Source organism: Populus trichocarpa, chromosome 8, assembly GCF_000002775.5.
Source record: "Populus trichocarpa isolate Nisqually-1 chromosome 8, P.trichocarpa_v4.1, whole genome shotgun sequence".
In the NCBI taxonomy this organism is placed as follows: domain Eukaryota; kingdom Viridiplantae; phylum Streptophyta; class Magnoliopsida; order Malpighiales; family Salicaceae; genus Populus; species Populus trichocarpa.
In genome coordinates this window covers 3,252,817-3,276,767 of record NC_037292.2, presented here as the reverse complement: position 1 = coordinate 3,276,767, position 23,951 = coordinate 3,252,817, and the positions used below count along the sequence as shown (strand labels likewise).

The 23,951-nt window shown below is 36.6% G+C and overlaps 5 protein-coding genes across 13 annotated transcripts; 2 read left to right on the top strand and 3 right to left on the bottom strand.

The window, feature by feature from the left end:
* The first annotated feature begins 1,228 nt into the window (after window positions 1–1,228).
* On the top strand, window positions 1,229–2,792 carry LOC7467547 (uncharacterized). The gene is made up of 4 exons (XM_002312058.4): window positions 1,229–1,547; window positions 1,648–1,770; window positions 1,871–2,032; window positions 2,124–2,792. Exons 1-4 carry the CDS (start codon window positions 1,411–1,413, stop codon window positions 2,545–2,547), a joined length of 846 nt encoding a protein of 281 aa, XP_002312094.4. The 5' UTR covers window positions 1,229–1,410; the 3' UTR covers window positions 2,548–2,792.
* A 934-nt stretch (window positions 2,793–3,726) lies between these two features.
* LOC7467546 (actin-97) lies at window positions 3,727–6,955 on the bottom strand. 3 transcript variants are annotated; one of them, XM_006379531.3, is made up of 5 exons: window positions 6,772–6,955; window positions 5,781–5,850; window positions 5,101–5,494; window positions 4,104–4,717; window positions 3,727–4,003 (listed from the first exon to the last, which is right to left on the bottom strand). In XM_006379531.3, exons 2-5 carry the CDS (start codon window positions 5,838–5,840, stop codon window positions 3,938–3,940), a joined length of 1,134 nt encoding a protein of 377 aa, XP_006379593.1. In that variant the 5' UTR covers window positions 5,841–5,850; window positions 6,772–6,955; the 3' UTR covers window positions 3,727–3,937. The 3 variants fall into 3 exon arrangements, with proteins under 3 accessions (XP_006379593.1, XP_024463525.1, XP_052310804.1); XM_024607757.2 differs by having other exon boundaries at window positions 6,713–6,780; XM_052454844.1 differs by lacking the exon at window positions 6,772–6,955 and adding an exon at window positions 6,659–6,683.
* Window positions 6,956–8,642: 1,687 nt separating this feature from the next.
* Window positions 8,643–11,868, bottom strand: LOC7467545 (very-long-chain enoyl-CoA reductase). Its single transcript, XM_002311130.4, has 4 exons — window positions 11,526–11,868; window positions 11,360–11,399; window positions 9,677–10,431; window positions 8,643–8,981 (listed from the first exon to the last, which is right to left on the bottom strand). The coding sequence occupies exons 1-4, from the start codon at window positions 11,592–11,594 to the stop codon at window positions 8,913–8,915; spliced, it is 933 nt and encodes a 310-aa protein (XP_002311166.1). The 5' UTR covers window positions 11,595–11,868; the 3' UTR covers window positions 8,643–8,912.
* A 1,183-nt stretch (window positions 11,869–13,051) lies between these two features.
* Window positions 13,052–20,565, bottom strand: LOC7487955 (KIN17-like protein). 7 transcript variants are annotated; one of them, XR_002983437.2, is made up of 4 exons: window positions 19,164–20,557; window positions 17,013–18,287; window positions 13,776–15,591; window positions 13,052–13,545 (listed from the first exon to the last, which is right to left on the bottom strand). XR_002983437.2 is itself a non-coding variant. In XM_024607524.2 (2 exons), coding segments are annotated over exons 1-2 (1,191 nt in total). In that variant the 5' UTR covers window positions 20,354–20,557; the 3' UTR covers window positions 13,052–15,590. The 7 variants fall into 7 exon arrangements, 3 of the variants coding, with proteins under 3 accessions (XP_024463292.1, XP_024463293.1, XP_024463291.1); XR_002983438.2 differs by having other exon boundaries at window positions 17,013–18,191; XR_008059777.1 differs by lacking the exon at window positions 17,013–18,287 and having other exon boundaries at window positions 13,776–14,411; window positions 14,526–15,591.
* Window positions 20,566–22,166: 1,601 nt separating this feature from the next.
* Window positions 22,167–23,951, top strand: LOC7457938 (uncharacterized). The gene is made up of 2 exons (XM_024606791.2): window positions 22,167–22,308; window positions 22,965–23,951. Exon 2 carries the CDS (start codon window positions 22,967–22,969, stop codon window positions 23,711–23,713), a length of 747 nt encoding a protein of 248 aa, XP_024462559.2. The 5' UTR covers window positions 22,167–22,308; window positions 22,965–22,966; the 3' UTR covers window positions 23,714–23,951.

Genomic DNA, 23,951 nt, shown 5'->3' with positions numbered 1-23,951 from the left:
TTGAACATTTCAGAATTTAAAATATCAATTATGTTTTTTTCATTTTATAATACACAATGAAAGCCCCTTGTACCCTTGGATTTATTTTTTTAAAAGTTTATGTTTCTATCTTTTTCATTTTTATTAAACAGTTAAATTACTCACATGTCATTGGGAGTGGATTTTCCATGCCTTACATTCAAGGGTATGTTTGTATTTTTACTTGAATATTTTATAATTATAGGTTTGGGTTAGGAGCAATTGTGTGATTTAATATATACATAAATTATTTAAAAAAAAAGTTTCTAATATATATATACATTTAATTAGCGCGTGGACAATCCCTATGTCTTTAGGGCGGCACATTCAATCTGTCTGGTGGTCAAACGTTACCTTTCGTGATAGTATTTGAAACGCCTTAGCATTGCCTCCTCAGGAAGGCGACATGTGTTGACAAAGGCTGCAAGGTTTGGCTCTTGTAATTTTTTTTTTTCTTTCTCTTCTTCATCGAAATTCATGCTTGGCATTTAAAATTTCAAGATGGTCTCTTTAATTGAGGATATTTAAGTATCGGTTCTTATTCTTTCAATTTGTAATTTTTGACATTGATATTTTTGTAAGTTGTTTATTTGTTTTCAATTTTATTTTTCAATCTAATTTTTTTATATTTGTTTTTAGATTTGATCCTGATTCTTTTTTTTCTTCCTTTTTCCTTACCTCTTTTGTAAACTTTTAATTGTTTTCAATTTTATTTTTTAATAAAAAAAAATTAATTTGTTATTTTTTAAAATTTCATCCTTGTTTTCTTGGTGGTTTTTTTTTTCTAATTCTTCTGTGAAATTGATTTTTTTCTTTAATTTAGCTCTTCAATCCAAAATTATTCATCATTTGTTTTTTTTTTCTTAAATCTAATCCTTATTTTTTTAATTCTTATTTTTTTAAAAAAATCTTTTTAATTAATTTTTTTAACTCGTGACATAGCGCAAGTGATATGCCTGTAATTTTTAATCTCTTGAATCCTGATATTTGAGTAGATTGTTTACGACCTAATCCAAATTCAATCGTGGCTATCAACTAAACTTTATGCCAAAACTATGTATAAAATATACACATTTCCTTATACGTCGACCTGATCAAGTTCTAGAGGGACAAATGACAAGACAGCAAAGATGTTCAATGACCAAATTTACCACACAGTTTCCACGTTAGTGGTATAATGCTGGCCTGTTGAAACTTGAATTCGCTGACTTCTATCCTTTTACCTTTAAATATTCACTTACATGTCTTTCCCCTCTCATTACATACGCAGACATGCACTTTTGAAGAGTAGTTGGTGTTTGTTGCTGCTAATGGAGTAGTTGCATGTATTACGTACGCGACTGAGAACTCCGAGAGAAAACAAAGTGAAATATTCTTCTCAAGTCAAAGAACATGGCTATGCTTCTAAACAAAAATAGGAAGATGGGCAGCCCTCTTCTCCATGAATTCAAGAGGCAAGCTTCTTTCTTCTTCAAAGAGAAAATCAAAACTGCTCGTTTGGCACTAACCGACGTTACACCAACAGAACTGTAAGTTAATTCTCCTTCTCGTTTTTTGTTAGTTTATATGATTTCGATGCCATACAATTATTAATCAACCCTTTTCCTGGTTGGTTCAAACTGTTCGAAGGTTGACAGAAGAGATCACAAATGGAGATCTTTGGGCTCCAGATACACGTGCTATGGGTGTTATTTCACGGGCTGCTTTTGAAGTTGATGATTACTGTAGAATTGTGGACATTCTACACAAGAGGTTTATATTTGTATATTGGGATTAGATTGATCTATTTGTCCTCTATGAAACTTAGAGATTATACTGAAGGATCTATGTTTCTTCTTCGTTTCCAATTCAGGTTGATAAAATTTGATAGGAAAAACTGGAGAATCTTTTACAAGACTCTGCTTCTATTGGAACACCTGCTAACCCATGGACCTCTACGGGTTGCTGATGAGTTTCAGTGTGATAAAGATGCCATTAAGGAGATGGCTAGCTTTCAGTTTGTCGATGAGAAAGGGTCGGTAGAGTTGCTTATTGACAAATTAATTGATATACAATTTTAAGGGCTGTAGCCTCCGATTTTTATACTTTTTTGGTTTCGTTTGCAGATTCAACTGGGGTTCAAGTGTTAGAAAACTATCCGAGAGAATCCTGGAGCTACTTGAAAATGAAGAGTTTCTCAAAGAAGAGAGGGCAAGCGCTCGTAAGTTAACACGAGAGATTCAAGGGTTTGGTAGCTTCTCCCAACGATCCTCTTCAGCTGAGGAAAGCTTAAAAGCATTAGGCTTCAGGACACGTTTGAGGTGTAACTCTATCTATAGCCATCAACACAATCAAGAAAAAGATGACGAGTTTATGGACTCGAAGGGGAAGCTTTTGCACGAGGAAAGAATTCAAATCCATGAGTATACCAGCCATCCAGCACTTGGAAACCAAGAAAATATCAGCAGAGAGGAATATACTGCAGAAGATCATCCATTCTGCGACAATCATCATCATACAACAGTAGCCCTACTTTCTGATGCAGAATGAACTTTCCAAACTGTTTTTTTTCCGTACTGGTTTGAGAGGACGTGAAGAAAAAAGAGAATGTGAAGATATGTAAAATAGACCGAGTTTGTGTGTTCATATAAATGAGAGTTCTTAATTAAACAGACAACATATTTAGCAAACCATAAAATGTCTTATAAGATTCAAAAGTTTGTTCGCATCTTTACTGTGAAATCCAGACACACTTGTATTGTATTAAGAAAAAAGAAATATTCATTGTTTTTCAGTCTGTTTCTCCTCAGCAGAAGCACTTTCCACTGGAGGCAGTGTCTACAAACAGAAGAATTAAAAGAGTCGGTGAGTTAGACATTTTATCGGACACTCTGAGCAGAGGGAAAGTTCGGAGATATAGAGGGAAAGAGGGATGGGTGTTGTTACAAGGCTGGGTTTGTACATGTTGTGGACAACAGAGGCGCCGGCAAGAAGCGAGACAAAGACAGCAACGCATGACCTCCCAAGTGAAGGAGTGCCCGTTGCTTTCCTGCTCCGAATTTTTTATTCATTTCTGGATTTCAGAAAACTATCAACGGGTTCTAACTTTTTTTATCAAGTCCTAATAATTCAATAAAGATGGATCATCGATTGGGCCGGTACCTGGGCTTGAGGATGATTGGGTTTTAGCCCAAGATTCGGTCAGAATTTCCTCCCCAAGTTTTGTCCCCGACATGTCTAAATTAACTGAAAACTCGATCCCAAAAGTGAAGACTTACTGAAAGTGGTGTTGATCTGGCATGCAGCATTGAAATCAAGATCACTAAAGCAAACCCCTTCTATAACCTTAGGATTTGTGCCCTTCGGTAGAGCATCGGTTACAAGTTAAAACTTTACCCCTCTTATCTTATCCCATTAGGGCTTAGAAAGTGATTGGCAAATAAGGTGCAAAGAACAGCCCATGATTTTTAATTCGATATCCTTTTCCAACATTAAAAATCGAAATCAGCTTTTAATTGCCATCTTTCAATATTTTTTAGCATTTTTTGAAACACGGCCATCGAGACTGCTTTGATGCCAGGCTTTTAATCATATTCAGTTCCAAGTTCCTTGTACTTCACATGCAATATCGTTGCTGTAAATGACTCCTCAAATAACCCATGCAAATTAAGCAAGGACGTCCCCCAAATCCATAAACAAAATTAAGGGCTTTAGGGTGGTGGTGCAAAAGAATCAAAACATCTCGGGATATTACTAATGAAAGAATTGGACCATTCTGGCAATCAACTCCTCGCCTTCTCAAAAACCATCACTCCAACATTAGAATAAACATAGATGGATAGCAAAGCTACAGTGAAAAGGGTGCAAGCTGCACCACTTCTTTCCGAGAAATATAGCATTTTTTTTTCTTTTTTCTTCGACAATACCACCCTCGAAGCATTTAGAAGCACTTCCGATGCACAATTGATGGCCCTGACTCGTCATACTCTGCCTTTGCAATCCACATCTGCACTCGAAGAAACAAGCAAGAAAGCAATCCGGTCAGAAACCAATGTTAGAGTAAGCTTTCTATCAAGAACCATGCATGTACATAGATTTTAACTAACCTGCTGGAAGGTGCTAAGGGACGCCAAGATTGAACCACCAATCCAGACACTGTATTTCCTTTCTGGTGGTGCAACCACCTTGATTTTCATGCTGCTTGGGGCTAGTGCAGAGATTTCCTTGCTCATTCTGTCAGCAATTCCTGGGAACATAGTTGAACCACCACTGAGGACAATGTTACCATACAAGTCTTTCCTGATATCGACATCACACTTCATGATGGAGTTGTATGTGGTCTCGTGGATGCCTGCTGCTTCCATTCCGATCATTGATGGTTGGAAGAGGACCTCTGGGCAACGGAAACGTTCAGCACCAATGGTGATGACCTGCCCATCAGGCAATTCATAGCTCTTTTCAACTGCTGAGCTGGTCTTGGAGGTCTCTAGCTCCTGCTCGTAGTCAAGAGCAATGTAAGCTAGCTTTTCCTTCATGTCCCTCACAATTTCCCGTTCAGCTGTGGTTGTGAAAGAATAACCACGCTCAGTGAGGATCTTCATCAAGGAATCAGTGAGGTCACGGCCAGCCAGGTCAAGACGAAGGATGGCATGTGGAAGGGCATACCCCTCATATATGGGGACTGTATGGCTGACACCATCACCAGAGTCCAACACAATACCTGCACAGCAAATCCACAACCAGTAAATAGGGTATCCTAGAACAAAAGGGCATGCCTTCAAGGAAGGCAGGGGACTGAAAAGCTCAAGATTTTCAAAAAGAAATTGAACAAGACAATAAAAATAATTGGAAAACATCAAACACATCTAAGAAAAAAACTGAGGAAAAACAAAGGGAAAGGAGACAACTGCAATGAGAAAACTCTAAATAAATCTAAACAGATGGAACACCAGCTCCAAGAATCAACCTACACAACAGTCATATTTAGTCCTCTCCAAAATAATCTGTGTTGGCACATAAAATATTAATAATTAAACACAAGATCAGTTTACGTTTACAATTTAAACCCTCTGAATATTAACGAAATCATTGACCACCACTTACCAGTTGTACGACCACTGGCATACAAGGACAGGACAGCCTGAATGGCAACATACATAGCAGGAGTGTTGAAGGTCTCAAACATGATCTGAGTCATCTTCTCACGATTAGCCTTGGGGTTCAGAGGAGCCTCAGTTAGGAGCACTGGATGCTCTTCTGGGGCAACACGAAGCTCATTGTAGAAGGTATGATGCCATATCTTTTCCATATCATCCCAATTGCTCACAATACCATGCTCAATTGGGTATTTCAAAGTTAAGATACCTCTCTTGGACTGAGCCTCATCACCTACATATGCATCTTTCTGGCCCATGCCAACCATCACACCAGTGTGACGAGGACGACCAACAATACTGGGAAAGACAGCTCTTGGAGCATCATCTCCAGCAAATCCAGCCTAAAAGCAAATATTGCAATTAGTTCACCCAAAAACAATACATAAACAATAAACAAGTTTAGAAAATTAAATCTGTTTAAAGCAGTTTCTAGAAAGAAGATCTCTTCTTAACAACATGATAAGCTCTAAATACATTTGCAAGCACTTTAGGAAAGGATCTTCCTATCCAAAGCAAGTAACACTGGAAATAAATTGCTGAAATTTTCAACACCTTCATGCGTATTTCTATAAGAAGATCAGACCAATGTTATTCTTTCTACAAACACAATAAAGTCGAATGGCATACCTTGACCATTCCAGTTCCATTGTCGCAAACGAGTGGCTGAATATCCTCTGCGTCTGCCATCTTCTACTGCCTGTAATACCAAACAGTGATAATCAACAAAAAAGGAATAAATTTCTTTTATCAAGCGAAGCAAAAACATCAAAATCATCTCCTAACTAGCCATGCATTAATGCAAAACAGAGTAAAAAATAAAATATTGAAAAAAAAAAGAACACAAACAAGCAAATGAGTTTTTTCGCCTTCATCAGTTAAAAAACAAACAGCAACATTGCAAATCAATGTATCACATCTATAGATCCCATGTCTTATTACACAAACACCTTAATCTGGAAATCTAACTACTGAACATTGGCCCCCAAAAAAAGAAAATGTAATGGCAAACCAACCGTCGTGTACATTGGCCCCCAAAAAAAGAAAATGCAATGGCAAACCAACCGTCGTGTACATTGGCCCCCAAAAAAAGAAAATGCAATGGCAAACCAACCGTCGTGTTTCCGTGTCTTAAAAACGGAAAAGAAATCGATTAGGAAAAATAAAGTGAACAAATATATCGCATCAAAATCAAAATGCATAAAAAAGACTTAAGAGAATAGGCAAGTAAATCTCGGATATCATTTCAGAATAATGTTAAATCACATTTTTAAAGCAATTGCAAACGAAATCTAAAGACACAGACATAAAGAAAAGTGAGCATTTAGAATCCATTTCCAACTTTGTAATTACAGTAAAATTTACGGTCTTCACTGTTAATTTCCCAATTTTCCTTCAGATTTTAAACAAAACGAACCCGGGAATAATAATAAAACCAGATCCAAATATGGGATTAAGAAGAATCCAAAATGCAGATAAAAAAAATGATTTGCGAGCATGAATCGCACATTACAAAATACTAAAAAGCAAAATGCAGAATCAAAAGGAGATCAGATCCAGACCGCTATACAGCAGATCGAAAAGATAGAAGAGCGATTGATTGAAAAAGAAAAGGACCGACCTTGTTATAGGAGGGATTTTGAGAGAGTGAGCGAGGCGACGACGCACACAAACAAAACTAAAATGTTTTTTTTTTTTTTTGAGCTTTTGGAAAGAGAAAGGAAGAAGCTCAATATATGGAACGCGAGATGAGTTGTGGGCCGTTGGATTCTTTTATTTTTATTTTGTGGGCACAACTTACAGAGAGGAACGCGTCATGCGCTCTTCTTTTTTCATATTTCCTATCTATCTGGGGTTATTATTTCTTGCTGGATCCAGCCAGCTCCTTCCGGTTTTCCAGTCATTTCCTTTTTCTTCTCCTTCCTGTCTTCTCTATTTTACCCCTCCTCTTTTTTCCCTTCTTACAAATCTTACCTGTACGTAGTGTTCTTGCTTGGCATGGTGTATTTTTGAAATGTTTTGATTTTTTTTAGTTTTAAACTAATTTTTTTATGTTTTTTTTATTGTTTTAATGTATAAATATAAAAAATAATTTTTAAAAAATAAAAAAATAATTTTAATATATTTTTAAATAAATAACACTTTAAAAATAACCTCTACCATACTCTAAACAAATCATAAAAAATTACTATTATTGTTTTTTTCCTTTTTTTGTATAAGTTATTAAATTTCTTACGGTGATAAATATGCTGTCAGGATATCTCTTTTTTACCTCTTCAATGAAAAAACTAGAATTTAACAACGAGAGTAGCTCAATTTTCGTGGATAAGTATAATTTTATTACAAAAATTAATTAAAAAATCTACCATACTATTTAGAGCACACAACTGTTCTAGAACATAAACTTGGTATCAAGTATCAACCACTGTGTATATATATATATACACATGCATGCATGTAAGTATTTACGTTAGTCTTAAGAAGATGTGTTTAATAATATGAAAAAAATGGTTTTGAAGGAGATGATGGATTAGTGCTAATCGAGCTACTCTTCTTCAAGTTTCTATTTTATTTTTAAATACCATTAGTACAGGCTACAGCCCACTATCTGAGTATTTGAGTGAGCTGCACCTGTGCATCGCTGCGACAACTCTTCCCTTCATGAGTAAAAGGGTAGGAACATTCCTTTGATTATGAAATGGCCAGGTGTGGAAGAATCAAAGATTTTGTTGGATAAATGATGCAGTCTAGCGTCTGCCTTTTGTGCTAAAATGACCATTCTAAACTAGGTGGAGCTACGTTTTCCAGCACATAACGGTTGGAGCGCGCTTCCATGGCCCGGACCCTTTCTCTTTTACTTGGACAATGCTAGCATTGGAATCACAAGGGTGGGCTCGTTTTGGAGCAAAAAGTCTGAAACCTTCGATTTTCTGTGGTGTAAACGCCTGTTTTTTTTCCCTCCCCGTAAAGTGGTTACCGTATAAGCAGCAGAATGCAACCATTGGCAATGATGATTTGGTCACCAATGTTCCACGTATGCAAAGCATCAATGATCGATTCCACCAGGCCTCTAAGCTTTAGATAAACACCAAATACAATGTCAAGGGATTGAACGAGCTTGCACGTGGATGTAGTTTTGGCGCTGCAATTTGTGGGTTTTCTCATGGATGGATGCAGCAGCATGAGACATCTGCTAGATGAATTAGGCTATTAACACGTTGCCTGTTGTGAGCAGACTTCTTTTATGGATCATAAATGTGAGTTTTATTTTACTAAGAGGGGGTTGTGTTATGATCCAAATCCTTTTTTTCAGTCTGCAAGTAGGTTAGCTAGTAGCCTGTGTTGCTTCAGAATAAGTTCTGATGTGACATGGATAATGAATTTCACCCACCACTCAGTAAACAACTGCTACATGGCCTTAATTGGCATCAACAGCAAGCGAATGGAAATAAAAGAAATAAAAAAGTACCAAACATCGTAACGAAGCCACCATTTCAACAAATTAGCTAAACCAATACGATTCAAAAAACTATTCCAAATAATTCAAGACAAGAAAAGAAATAAAGGTTTGACGACGAACTATCCTCGTTGCTAAGTTTCCATTAATTTAAGCTGTCTAGAATAAAAGCCTACGATCCTCAGGCAATTGAATGGGAACGTGAACTCCACTTTCTACTAGACAAGCACCGAAACATGAGATTCCTGATAACAAATCAGACGACACACCAAAGCAGCTGACTTGTGGCTGAGATAGCAGTTAATCTACAGGACTGGGGGCAGTATAACCCATCTGCGTGGATATTTAGGTCTTCCATCCTTTCCATCGAATAGCTGTAGAGGGCAAGATGGGATGTAAGTAACAAAAATAAGAATGCCAAAAATTCAAACGGAAGGTAAACCACTCTTTTATGTAGTTGTTTTGAGATAAGTTTCTTATATCAATAACATAAAAGCAAGCCAGGACAATTAGAAGTGCAAGTAGAAAGCATGTTGATGCTGTGCAAGCGTATTCTTCATGCCCAAGTTTTCACTTACAATTATCTACACTAGGTTAAAAAATCCACCTTTCCAATCCATTATTATCCTCCAGTAACATGAAGACAACGTAAATTTTCCCGATGAAGAAGAAACATTAGGATGCAGACCTCATTTGAAAAAACCCAGCAACTATTTAACACCTTATCTTGATGAATGTGATGGAATCTGAAAATTTGAATCAGTTAAATCCAACTCAATTCTGATAAGCCTCCCTCCAATCCAAATTTGCATGAAGGCCCACCCACAACACATCTAAAAAGATATGCATGTGTTTGCAGGAGCACAATATATGTATGATTATAGGATTCAGAAGCTAGTAATCTGATATTGTCTACATCAAACCATCTTATATACACATACAAGATCTCATTGCCACATCAAACCAGGTTGGCCTATGTGCAGGGAAAGATTTACAATTTTCAACTCTTATGAAGAAATATAAGGATATATATGAAGCTACCAGTTCAACAAAAATAACAGAAAGTTACCTTCTTCAATCTTCGATGCTTTGCAAGGGCCCAATTGGTCATGATGGAAGCAGCAACCACTAGAAAAATGTAGCCAGCAACAGTCTGGGTTGCAATGTTGAAACCTAACCATTGATAAATCTCTGTTGTGTAATTTGCACATGTAACAATATTGAAGAGAAATCCACTTGGGATTTGATAGCCGCCATTCCCATCTGGACGGCGAAGATTCCTCAGCAAGATATGGCAATAAAAGTTTGCAAGTTGACAAACCAAGCCAAAGCCAAAGCCAATCTTCATTTGAAGATCACCAACAGGGGTGTAAAGTGGATGGTTCACGTAGTAAGCGATATAGGAACCAAAGGTCCAGTAATAAGCACAATTTCTAAACACATTGGAGAGCGGAGAGGTTGCATGGCTAAACCGGTGCACAAAAAATGTTTCCATGATGCGTTTGAAATAGTGGAAGCACCAGTAGTACAATGCATATGTCTGAACTGGGTGCATGATATGCTCTCCCTTGTAGCCCAAAAACTGGTAGACTGGGAAGTAGTAAAAAAAAGGATAGAGCACCAAAGGACCCAAGTATTCAAAGAAAAAGAGTGTGCGGTAGGAAACTTGCGGACCCAGGTCCTTGAAGAGAATAGTTAAGCTGTCTAAATTCCCATCTTGGTATTCTTTGAGGTTCTTCTTGTAGTTGAGTACAGTGGGCCTTTCCTTTGACCCCGGTGGAAGAGGTAGGGTCAGTCGCTGTCTTGCAGGGTAGAATTTTTTGGCTGTTGATGTAAGACATGCAGAAATGGTTATGGAAACAAAATTGCATCTGATGCTCCAACTGCATACACAACACTCCTATGTACATGTGGCGCCTTGGGGGAGGGATCAAAAAAAGTAGGGGCTAGTGTACAAATGAAAGCAGACACAAATTTGAATTTTGTCAACAAAAATTTCAAAGTTCAGATCTAATTTTATGCTTTTGAGCTCTTGTTCTCAATTTTAAGGATCACATATCAAACCCCTTCCACATCACTACAACCACCACCCTCGCCAACCAAAAAAAGAAAATCACAACCCCGATCTTGTGAGTTTCATCTCAATGATGTATGAGACATCAAATCAAAAAACTTTTAGAATCTTTTTGCATTAAAGAAACCAATCAATGCAAAACCCAACATGATTTCATGATATAGAGAACAAAATTGAGTACTGTACAAAGAAAATAAATAAATAAATAATAAAACTCAAATCCAACAACAAAACCTTCTTCAAATATAATAACCATTATAATGACACAATCAAGGGCAAGAAAACCAATTCCAACAGCACTTGTTACAGTGAGGAAAAAGAAGCAAAATGCATATTTCTCCACCATAAAGCACCCTAAGCAAATCTACAAACTCTAACACCGCCATAAAGCAGAAAAAAGCAGCTTGTCAATTCCAAAAGTTGAATTTGCAACAAAGGAACTGATATCTCTAAGAAAGCATCATGATTCATGCGCTTCTGCGAAGAAACAATACCCATGGCATACTTTGAATTCCTTCGGATTTCCTATCTAATCAAAATTTGTGAATTAAATTATAGGAAGAGTTTCGGTTTATCATCTCCAATCAAAACTCAAACCATACTAAGATCCTGAAAGTAATTTAAAACCAAATTCCCAATCTTTTTTACATAACGAGAGGAGCAGAATAAAGAACTTACTTCGCTTATGAATAGCCTCTTGCAGATCAGCCACTGTTGCCTACAAGACAACCAAAACAAAGAAATTTACAAATCAAAACGCACAGGTCTTTTTCCCTTCATTTTCCTCCTATCAACCAAACATGCTAATAATAAATACAAGACAGAAAATGTGTAATAAGCATACCGAATCACTAAGCTCAAGGCCCCCTTTAATGACCTCTCTACCACTGCGAGAAACTACGGTCACCTTCATTCTGAAGATCAAATGAGCGAGACACGGTTCGCCAAATGTCAGAAAAAGCAAACCCTTTGAATTTCAAAGAATTCTGTTCAAGATTCGGACAGAACTAGAAACTCGGAACTGAAGCTCCAAATGGGATTTGGTTCTTCGATGTCTCCGCAAGACAAATAATAGAAATAGCAGTGTCACAGTGTGTACTGTCTAGGCAAGTGCTCGTGCTTGTGCATTAAAGGTGTGTGGTTGGGGTAGGAGAGCCAACCATCATCCTTAATTGACGATGCGTTTAGGTTTGAGTTAGGAATTAGATTATTGTTGGGGGTTATTGCATGTGGGCCAGTGTTGATCGTCCCTGATCTTGCCATCTCATCTTTTCAGTGATCCGACGGTGGGTTTTATTATAACGTTGCTCAACAAATTTTTCCTTAACACCCTTTTCTTTTCGTATTCAGCACGAAGATACTTAGAACAGAAAGGGATTTTGTATACCATGCATGGTCCCTCGAGTATCAACGTTTCGTCAAACCAAACACTACGTTTTATTTTTAGTTAATTTAGATCCTCAACTTCCAAATTACTTACTTACATAGTTATATAAACTTGGCGGCCATCTAAGAGGAATCAATTCGACAAAAGACACTGGAAGCAAGAGATATGGTTCAATCGAAACTGAACTCTAGGGATTAGTTTGAGCATATGCAAGCGCTCAAGGGACCACCCATGTTGTTTTTTTTATCTATTTCTTGTTTTCTTGAGAAAAAAAAGAAGAAGAAGAAACTCAAAGCATGCTTGACCGTTAAAAGACTTAAAATTATTTTTTCTTCACTTGACAGTGTTTATTTTTACTGACTAAATGTTTAGAATTAAAAAACATGATTATTAAATCAGATCGATCTGAGTTGACTTAATAAAAAATTAACGCAATTTAAAAAATGTCAAAACAGCTTTGTATTGGATAAAATAATTAGATAAATAATTGATCTAATGTTAACTTAATGACTGAATTCTAAAACCAAGGTTCTGAAAACTATGTTGAATTGCTGGCTCCGTTCTTGTCATACGAATTGGTGACCAAACACGCGTTTTCCCAATTTGTTAACGCAAGCTTCCTAGTCACAAAAACTTGGTTTGCTCCTTTTAAGTTGTTTGAAATTTTTTTTACTAATGATTGTTTTTTTTTAATTTTTATTTTAAAATATATTAGAATTATTTTTTTATTATTTAAAAATTATTTTTAATAATAATACATCAAAACAATTAAAAAAATATAAAAAAATTATTATTGTTTTTTTAATTTCATAAAACAACGTTTAAAGACCTTAACTGCAGTAGAAAAGCCTATCATTTTCGGCCTGAGAAATAATGTGAACTTCACACATATATTTCTTTACACATTTTTGTTGAACTTTCTGCTAATAACCAACAATCCACTGCCAGACTTAAATAAGAAAAGAACCTTGGAAGCTCAACCATTCGGTAGAAACAAGTTATTTCATTTTCATTGAACAACTCTAAATCAAGTAACATTGCAGACATAAGACAAATCATATCATGTTTGAGGAACAAAAACCTTTTACGATGCACTTCTACGTTCAATTTGTACAGAAGGAAAAACCAAGAATAGTTGACATCTTACAGGGGCATTAATGGTGGCAACAAGATTACAGCAAAACACACAACATGAATCAGCAGCTATAATTCTTCTTTCCAAACACTTGATGGTGCTGTCAAGATTACAACTAACACCCAACATGAAGCAACAGCTATATTTTTCCCTCACCATTCAAAGAACTCAAGCATTTTTTAGCAACAGCTGCAGCCTATTCCAAGAACACAGCATTTTGAGCACCAGTTGCAGCCTATTCTAAGAGCAATTCCAGGAAAACTTTTTTTTTTTCCTAATCTTTATACTAACTGATGCAAAGCTTCTTTTGGGAAAGTTTTCCAGATCTTGGTGGCTTGGATCCTAAAAATCAACGAATACTTATTATCATTGAATTATATGCGCCTATACGAATTGCTTACGTCCTAGTAAAATAGATGGTAAGAAACTTAGTATCTCTAGCATTATTATAAAGAAGCATTTTCACATCTTTATAACATTACACCAGTCAATCAGCAATGAATGATTTAACAATTTTTCTAATTATGAAATTATTATTTGTTGCCATAAAAATTTCTGAGGTATTTCTTTACCTGGTAGCCGCTTTCATAAGCCCAGGACCAAAGTTGGAGAAGAAAAAATGAGTTGAACAGGGATTTCAAAGACCATCTTCCTCTGAAAAATTGGAAGGGTAACATCTCTCAACTATAACAAGCTCCCCGCTCCCCCTTCACAGACCGCGTCTGTAAAACAACACGACCAAAGATAAAAAGGAATGCAAATGACATTCTCTAGCTTTAGCTTCTTAAATGAATAGTTTCCACTAGTGATTTACAATCTGCAATTTACAGGGAAAACCTAAAGAAAACTCTCCAGAACTTTCTTTTATGGATTTTGCCTCTTAAGAATATCATTCTCAACTGTTTCTTTCTGACCTCAGGGGGGAAAACCTTCAGAAGATTCACCATTTTATTTCTGCTTCTTTCTCTCTATCAAAAATTACTCATACTACTTGGCAACCTGACTAGTGGGTGTTGTTCAACTGCATGTCTATCAGTCAAGTATCATAATTCTTAAGGTCAATGTGTTACAAATCAATCAGTAATCATACTCGGAAAAATTTCCAATCACAGACAATTCCAGAACTTCAAGTTATCATCTTACATGCAATTTTTATGGTGATAATAGAAGCATTCTTCAATAAACATTCTTCTGAGTCATCATCAAATCTGGAGAGATACAAAACCATAAAATGAGCATCACATATGCCAGAGGAGACTAAAAATTACAACAATCTTAGAAAGCCAGTGCAGCCACGAAAGTAAAATATGCATTAAACTCACTACGCAAGTCTGTGTATACCCTCATGCTCTGTCTTGAGCATTCTCACGTGCTAAAATCCCCTTCTCTATCTGCACCTTGGCACAAAACTTAATTTTCAACCACTCCTAACAACCTCGAACTGGACCCTCTCTCCAATCAGCAGAACCACAACTCAAGCACTTCCTGATCAATAGCTTCACTTTGTATCATGTACCTTTTGGAACTTTTTCCTCATTACCCCTTCTGCTTGTGGTACCACTCTGCCATCAATCTCATCACCTTAGCAACAGCATCTTTACACAACTTAAAGTCCTTCCTATTATCTCATCATGCCTTAATGTCCTCCCCCATCAACTTTTCCAATCACCATTTCCCACTTTTTGCGCAATTTAAGAGGGTGAGGGATCAGTGTTCATCCACTAAATCTTTTAAATATTTCAATCACATAGAACCCAGTATTGGAACATTTGTAGTTGCCCATATGCATCAGTATTACAAATTTCCCTTAGAGTATAGTATAGCAACTTAGAGCCATATAATAACTGAAGGAAAGAACATTATTTTGATTATGAATGGTAAATATATGAGAGAATAAAGAAGAAGAAAAAGTCATTCAAACTTGTGGGATGAAATTTTTGAACTTTTTTCCACTGTCATGGACAAGTGCTCTCAATCTAAGAATTAAAAATCACGATAATGAGATTCTGTTTGAATAGCTAATTCTGTGTGAATAGCTAATTCTCACCATCCAATCAGATATTGGTCAGCATCGGGAGTGCAACTTAACACTGTTATAGATCAAGACATTTATGTTCAACACTCAGGAAAAAAAAAAAAAAAACAATGATCACATCCACTAGGCCTCTAAACTTTATAGGAATTGAATGAGATCGCAGAAAACAGATGAATTTGATAACCAAAGCACATTTCTGTGCTTGATGCTTGGAACCATCAACAGGGTGCTGGGAGTACGGAGAACCCTATCTGTTACCTACCTAAACTCGCTACATCTTGGCAAAAGAAATCTCATCCTCTTAATTGTCACATCCTCCAAACAACCTCACCAGGCCTACCTCCGCTTTTCATCTGCAAAGAGGTTAATCATCAACCTTTTTGACTCTGGATAAGTCATGTCAATATTCATGTTTTCTAATCAAAACTTGCAGACAATAAACTGTACTTGAATGTTTACACTGAAGTCGATAATTCAGTTTCATAACGAGGCACAAGTAATGATGATGAAGTATGAAAAAATAAAAAAAGTCAATCAAGCTTGCAAGTTGGAGACCTTCACTACAGCTTTGTGCATGTTGCATGGAATAATATACTCCTTGACCAAAGGAAAAGGAAAGAAAGAAAAGAATGCAAGAAATAGTAAGCATCGTTAAGAAGCCACAACTAGACAAATTAGTCAAACCAGCATCATCAAAAAAAAAAAAAAAAAACTCTTCCAAATAATTTAAGACTGAAAAGAGAGTGAAATAGAAAAGGGATTCGACAGGGGAACTGTCCTTGTTCCTTGAGTTTCGAATAATTTATGCTTTCTAAAGGGGACACTGACATTTCCAGTAACCGGGTGAAAATATCACCCGCACTTTGTACCCAAACTGTGACAAAGTACCATAGTCTGGGATTCAGTGACAAGGAATCCAGATTGTATACCACTACAGCTAACAGAAGGCAGAACTGCCAGTTATTCTATGAGAAAAGGGACAATATGGCCCATCAGAATGGATATTCAGGTCTTCTCTCCTTCCTATCAAATAACAGCAGAGGACAAGGTGAATTGTAAGGAACAGAATAGCATGGAAAAATTAGGAACAGTGATACATTTGTTTTCTTCAAGCCCAAATATTGCTTACTGCCATCAAATCTGAATCTTTTAACAGTTTAATCTAATGCAAATCTGATGTGTTGCAGATCCAAACCACACATGAAGACCCACCTACGATCTTAACTTTTAACTGCTGATGCATATAAGATGAGACTGCAAATTCAAAAGCTAGTGTAGTTATCTTATGTCGCCCTTAGCAATTATAATATACACTCATACAATCTTATTTCTGCATCAACCCAGGTTGGACCATAAGCAAAGCAAGATCCACATTATCCAACTATTAATGAAGGAAAAACAACAATATAAAGCTAACAACTGGTTCAACAGAAGTATAGAAAGCTATTGTCTTCAATTGGCAGGTGCTTTGCAATGACCAGGTTGGTCATGATTAAAGTAGCAACCACAAGTAAAGCATAACATAGCATAGCATGCCAAGTCTGTTTTGCAATGTGAAACCTAACCACTGAATCTCTGTTGTGCACTCTGCACATGTGACGATATAAAAGAGAAACCAGTATGGGATTGATAAGCTAACACTGGCATCTGGACAGCAAAATCTCCTAAAAAAATCATGGAAATAGCACTTCAAGTTTTGACAAATCAAACCAGAGCCAAAGCTAATCTTCATTTGAAGGTCACTAACAGGGTGCAAAACGGATGGTTCACATACCAAGCAATGTAGGAAGTTCCAATAATCAGCACAATCCTAAAAGCATTTGAGAGCAAGGTTACATGGCTAAATCAGAGCGCAAAATGTCTCTATGATGCATTTGAAGTAGTGGAAGCACTAGAAGCATTAAGCATGTCTGGCCTGTTTGGATGATTTGCTCTCCCTTGTAACGACAAGAAAAACATTGGCTACAACAGTCTGTTTTGCAATGTGAAACTTATCCAGAGATGATCTCAGTTGTGTAATCTGCACAAGTCACAATATTAAAGAGAGGCCTGTATGGGATTTGATAAGCCACCATGTGCATCTGGACAGCAAAAATTCCTCAAGAAAGACATGGAATTATAACTTCAGCTGGACAGTGCGAAAGTTGATATTCTTTTGAAGGTCACCACTAACAGGGTGCAAAGAGGGTAGTTCACATATCAAGCAAAGTAAGAAGTTTCAATAATGAGAACAATCCTAGACACATTTGAGAGCAAGGTTATGTGGCTAATCAAGGTGTAAAAAAGTACAAATGATGCATTTGAAGCAGTGGAGGCACCAGAAGCATAAAGCATGTCTGGTCTGGGTAGAAGAAACATAGCCTGCAACAATGTTTTGAAATGTGAAACCTAACCACTGATGACCTTGGTCATGTAATCTGAACAAGTGACCATTTTTAGAGAGAAACCACGATTTTATAAGCCACCATTTGAAATAAGGACAGCAAAAATTCTTCAAGAAAGACATGGAAAACTTCAGGACTTGAAAAACCAAACCAGCGCCAAAGCCATACTTCACTTAAAGGCCACTAAAACATTAACAGGGTTCAATGTAGGCGGTCCACGTAGTAAGCAATGTAGGAAGTTTCAATAATCAGCACAATGCTAAACACATTCGAGATGTTTAATGACTTAATCAGGGAGCAAAAATGTCTCTATGATGCGTTTTGATTAGAGGAAGCACCAGTAGAATAAAGTATGTCTGACCTGGGTGGACAATCAATCTCCCTTGTAACAAAAAAAATGGTACCCAAGTTTTCAAATAGGGAAGACAAAGGACCTATTATTCCCGGAAAAAAAGCTGTATGGTGGGAAATTTGTGGACTCAGTTCCCCCAGCACTACAGTTCAGTGCTCCAAATTCCCATCCATAAGGATTTTCTTGTGGTTAAAGGATGATGGGCCTGTCATTAATCCTGGCAGAAATAAGGAGGTCAGCTGCTGTCTTGGAAGGTAGAATTTTCCATTGTTGTTGTAGGGCAAGCAAATAAGATCCTTCAATAAAATCACATCTGATGCTCCAGAAACATACAAGCACCCATTATTTACATATTGTGAACTCAAGACGGGAAACAGGAGCGGAAAGAAAAACCTTATGATTTATGATCTTATAAATTGAAAGCCAATCACAGAACTTTATGGGTTCTTTTGCATGATTAAATTAAAACTCAACACGATGTGAAGATTTAATGAATAAAAAATAGGCTGTGAGCAGACTTTGCAAATGTAAATAAACAAACTAAAAGCCAGATGAGTCCTCTTCACGTGTAATGACCATAATAATGGCATAAAGTCATAAATTATATAAAAGATGACAGACTTTGAGTCAATAGCTATACGCTTCCCTGCATACAATTAAAAACCAAACACAATATTTGCCCTTCATTTTCATAGCAACCTAACATACAAATATTAAAAGAAAGAAAGAGATGAGTATATGGAAACACAAAGGTCAAGGCCTCTTTTGATGACCACTCTACGACAGGTAGAAACTACAGTCACCTCCATTTTGGAGATAATTGAAAAGAGAGTAAATTCATGTAAAGCTATATAAAAAGCATATACTTTATATCTTAAACAATTCTCTTCAAGATTCAGAGACAGCAGAAAAACAGAAACCTCATAGGGAACTTCCACGTTGAGATCTCAGACAGTTATAGTAATGACAGTAGCAGTACACAGCTATAGAGAAAGCTAGTAGAGTTGGGTTTGAGGAGAATGTGAACGATAAGGAAAAGCTTACTGATAGACAGAACTTTTCAAGGAGCAACTTTCCAAAGTCATTTTATTAATCATGGAAAGTTACACCACATATTCCACAAGATCAATAAATCCAAAACTACAAAAGCAATTCCAGAACTGAACTAAAGAGATTGAACAGAACTCACTAGGCAAGTTTGCAAATATCCTCGTATTCAACAGCCTTAAGCACTCTCCCGTCATAAATTCCCTTCTCTATCTGCACCTTGGCACAAAACTTCTCCGTATCCACTCCCAACAACCTGGCATTTGAACCTCTATATGCCCCATTCACTATTTTCACCAAACCCCCAATCTGCGGAATCACAGTCTCAAGCTCTTCCTGATCAACCCTCAACTTATGCTTATTCTCAAGAATCTCAATTTCAGCAACATACTTATCAATCACTTTCCTCACTACCCCTTTCTGCTTATAATACCCTTTCTCTGCCAACGCCTTACTCATAACCTTAACGATAATCCCTTCAAACAACCAATAATCCTTTCTATTAGTCCTCTCCTTTGCCTTCTCTTCCTCTTTCATCAACTCCTCCAACGCCGATTTCCCACTTTTACCTCCAATACCACCTTCCTTATTTTTCCCCATCTTCCTCTCCTTATCCTCAACTTCCTCAAAAACCAATCTAGAACTAAAACTCTCACCTGTCTCTTTCCCAACATTATTACTCTTCGAACCAAGGGCAAACCCAACCTTCACCCCGCTGTCCAATTTCAACTCCTTCGCTGGCCGCACTTCACCACTATCCACACTGTCATTTTTAACAGTCAAAAACTCTTCAGCCTTCTCAATCTGCTTTTTAATTTCCCTCTCCTGCTTCTCCTCCTCTGCTAAATCCGCCCTGACTCTCTTACTCTTCGCATTCTCCTTAAAAATCGTCTCCGAATCCCTATCAATATAAGTCATAAACCACCCTTTCGGAGTCTCATCGACTTTACACTTTCCAGTTCTCCCCAGATGCTTAACAAACTCCGTCAACGTCGCCCACTGTGTCGAATTCATATGAATATGGTGCCTGTCATGAATATACTCATTGTAAATCACGGTCGCCGCGACACGAGAAAACCTATGGCTCCGTTTCATCGAATCGAGGAACTCGTTTTCGAATTCTTCAGAATAGCCGTCGACGATTCTGTTAGGGTTTTGACCGAAGACTTCCATTTGCCGTTGGTGGCTTTCGCTCATACAGTGGCACTTGAATCCGTTCTCGTCTCGACATTGTTTTTGACACATCTGACAATACCATCGAAGTTTCTGAAGACCTTTCGCTTTGATTCGATTCGCTATCGCTTTCGGTGTAAGGAAATCGTTCTTCCCCATTTTCTTTAGGGTTTGATAGATTGAATTGGGATTACAGAATTACCTGTAAAATAATAATAATAATAATATAATAATAATACACAGTTTAGCTTCGCTTCTAGAAGAATACTCACATTTATGTTAAGATCTAAATCAAAATTAAACACTTCGCCTCTAAAAAGGTTAAAGGAGTTACGGGTCGTTGCTTTTCTGTGGTTAAAGAACGATAAACAATGTTTGTTTTTTTTGGTTGTGGGCAATGCGGTTATATATGAAAGAATTGGGCTAATGTATTATGGGCCGGACATGAGACTAAGATAAAAGGGCCCGCTCGGATGAATAATGAGCCCATTGTATGTTTATGGTTATACTGGGCTGTGATGTTGGTCTGCTTATTTATCTAACCTCACTTGCTGACGGTTCAAATTAATTTGTCGCGGATAATAGAGTGGGATTTTCAAATATGTTGGATACCTTTGTGTTTCTTTCTTCTTCTTCTTTTTATAAGCCAAAGGCCCAAATGGCCTTCACTGGGCTGGAGTTATGCGTGAGACGTTAATAAGCTCACTTTCAAACTTCAAAAAAAATATTGAATTTTTTTATCTTAGATTTAAACTATTAATTTTTTATATTTTCAAATTATTTTATATAAGAAATACTTTAAAAAATAACTGATTCTATAATACCAAACTAACCCTTAGTTATTAAGACACGGCATCGTATAATACATTCGAGAGACGTAGCACACAGGAAAGTACCAGACAAATTCGTGGTTATTCTTAAAAAAGAAATAAGAAGTTTATTTTTAAAAAAAATTGTAATGGAATGCAACGCGGTATATCATACGTTTGCTTTCGTGTCTTGTGTGCTAACGGAACGCGTAGCGAAGACACCGTGATAACCGATAAACTACTAATATACTATCGGTCTTGTTTTCTGTATTAACTCCGGTCTCCGCATGCACGGCCAAGTAAAAATCTACCGACATAAGCACGCAAATGCGATAGATTGAAGACATATCCATGCAATAATTTCAATAAAACTATATTTAAGAAATCCCCTGCTGCATTTTTTCTGCAGTACAAAACTTGAGAACCATTATCCATGATGAACTTAAACCAACATTCGAGGACAGTAATTAAGGCAAATCCATATATGCACGTATTTGTAGGTTTTTAACTATAGAAGTACATTTGATTATAGTAGGGTTTCGAGCAAACAATAATCACCCTTTAAACCGTTGCCCTCATAAATTTTTATTTTATTTTATTTTTTGAATTTGTAGTTTTTCACGCTCATGATAATATTTCCACACACAATTACTATATATATAACACAACCTAATAATGGGTTGAGCACTGGTAATATGATCTTATGCATAGAAGAGTTTAAAAATATAATAATAATAATAATAATATATAACAAATTCTTACTCGTACATTAATATTTTACTTGTTTGAATAAACAATCGGCGCCGGTGTTGCAATGGACTAGATCAAAGCTAGTGTTGTGAAAGTTATCTCATTGGGTATACAATACAAGGAAGGAGCGGGTATATAATAATTACACCGAACTGAATGTCGTTGAATATATCAACCTTTCGGCATTTTAATTTAACATATGATATATGAAAAATAAAAGCCATATAAGTTTTCTTAACAGGATACATACACTCAAACTTAATATAATCTCTTAGGAACGAAGACAACGGTTTTTCTCAGTAACTACTACCCCCTACCCCAGAAAAAAATAGGAAAAAAGACCTAGCCTTCGTTGATGTTTCCCTTCTAATTAAGTCGGTTTAGGCCTCTCTATATAAATCGTGCATCTTTGGAGATTCCTCAATTCGTACCAAATCCAGACTACTTCTATATAGATATAGACATCATTTTGGGTATCAAAGAGGGTTCTATCAATTAAAGCCTGCCGAGCGCTTTAGCCAGAACTAATCCAGAGATCCTAGCGATAAATTTTCGGTAAGCTAATATTTTATCTGCTTGGTATTTGCTAGGGTTAATAATTCTTGTATGTTTTTGTTAATATATTTTTTATCTGCTTAGAATCAATTCATACATCGTTTTTGTTTAATTTATTCAACGGGTGTCTTATATATGTACATAAGATATATGATAATATGTAAGCATATGTCTAAATAAATTTTTCTAAATACAAGAAGAGGTTGATGTTAGGTTATGCTTTTAAAATTGTCTAGAAAAGAGAGCTATTCTAGACCGACTATAAACTGGTTCAAGGATTACACGTTGTAGAGTAAAAAAACTTAAATAACTATTTTTTTATTAAAAAAAATACTCTTTATTCATAAACAATATCTTTGTCGTGGAATATTGGGTGAACTATCCACTTTCTGTCTCCTCTTTTCATTTCGAATCTGGAAACAATTTTTTATATATATAGCTTGCGGAATATTATAGTAGTGTATGACTTCTCTTTTCCTGGTTTGGGTAGAAGCTAGATTATATTGCAGTACACACAACACTCTGTATATATTTATAATTGATTTTCCTGGACAACCAGGGCTAGGAAGATTTCAATCTCTAAATTAAATGGTGTAATTACATGTTTTATAATTACGCACATGCGGGAAAGTGATTGACCATGTTTATAATTGCAGATATGGGATTAACCAAGATCAAACATCCTAGTCATAGCCAACACTGTCTTTTGCTGAAGTATCCACAAGAGCCTTATCAGTGTAACGGGTGCATGGGGATAGGATTTGGCCCATGCTACGAATGCGAGCACGAAGACTGCAGTTTCTATCTCCACGAGGAATGTGCAAATGCTGCCCCATCCACCTCCCATCCATTTTCTAAGTGCAGCTTGAAATTTCACGACAAGGTTCCTCAAGAGGGTGAAAGATACTGTGATGCTTGCGGAGAAGATGTGTCAGGGTTCGTGTACCAGTGCAAACACAAAAATCCACACGATTTCCATCCTCGCTGTTTAAAGCTCCCGCGTACCTTGACAACTGAAGATGGGTTGATGCTACAGTTGAGGAAAAAATTGCCATCGAAATGCTTATACTGTGGAAGCAAAGAAACCTCGAACAGAATCCAAGGCTGGTGCTATGTTTCTTCCTCTGATCAATACTGTTACCATATAGCTTGTGTGAAAAACATGATTCTGGAGAAGTGGAGAAAGGGTTATTTCATTCAAGATGGCAACGTGAAGGCGAGTTACCTAGCGCTTCAAACTTTCAACCCAAGTAGAGAAATAGTACTTCCAAGTGGGAAAAGCTCAAGCAAGGCCAAACAAATATGGAGCACGGCAAAAACAGTTATTATGCTTATTATTTCTGCTTTGTTCGGAGAACCGACGACTCTCATTTCAGTGCTTGTTCAACAATTACTCTCCAGTTAAAGGGGAACGCAGACCACATCGATGATTTTGTTTTTGTGTATAGAATCTTGTAATTAATGTTTATTTGAGTGCTACTATATGACTTTTTCGTTTTGTTCATATTGTTCCCAAAATATTCGTGTAGATTTGCGAATATTGTCAAAGAGATGTAAAGATATTGTTAAAAAAATAAATCATGTTAAATGTTGTAAAAATATTGCGAGTTTGTGCTTGGTTCAAGCATGTTTTGATTTGGCCA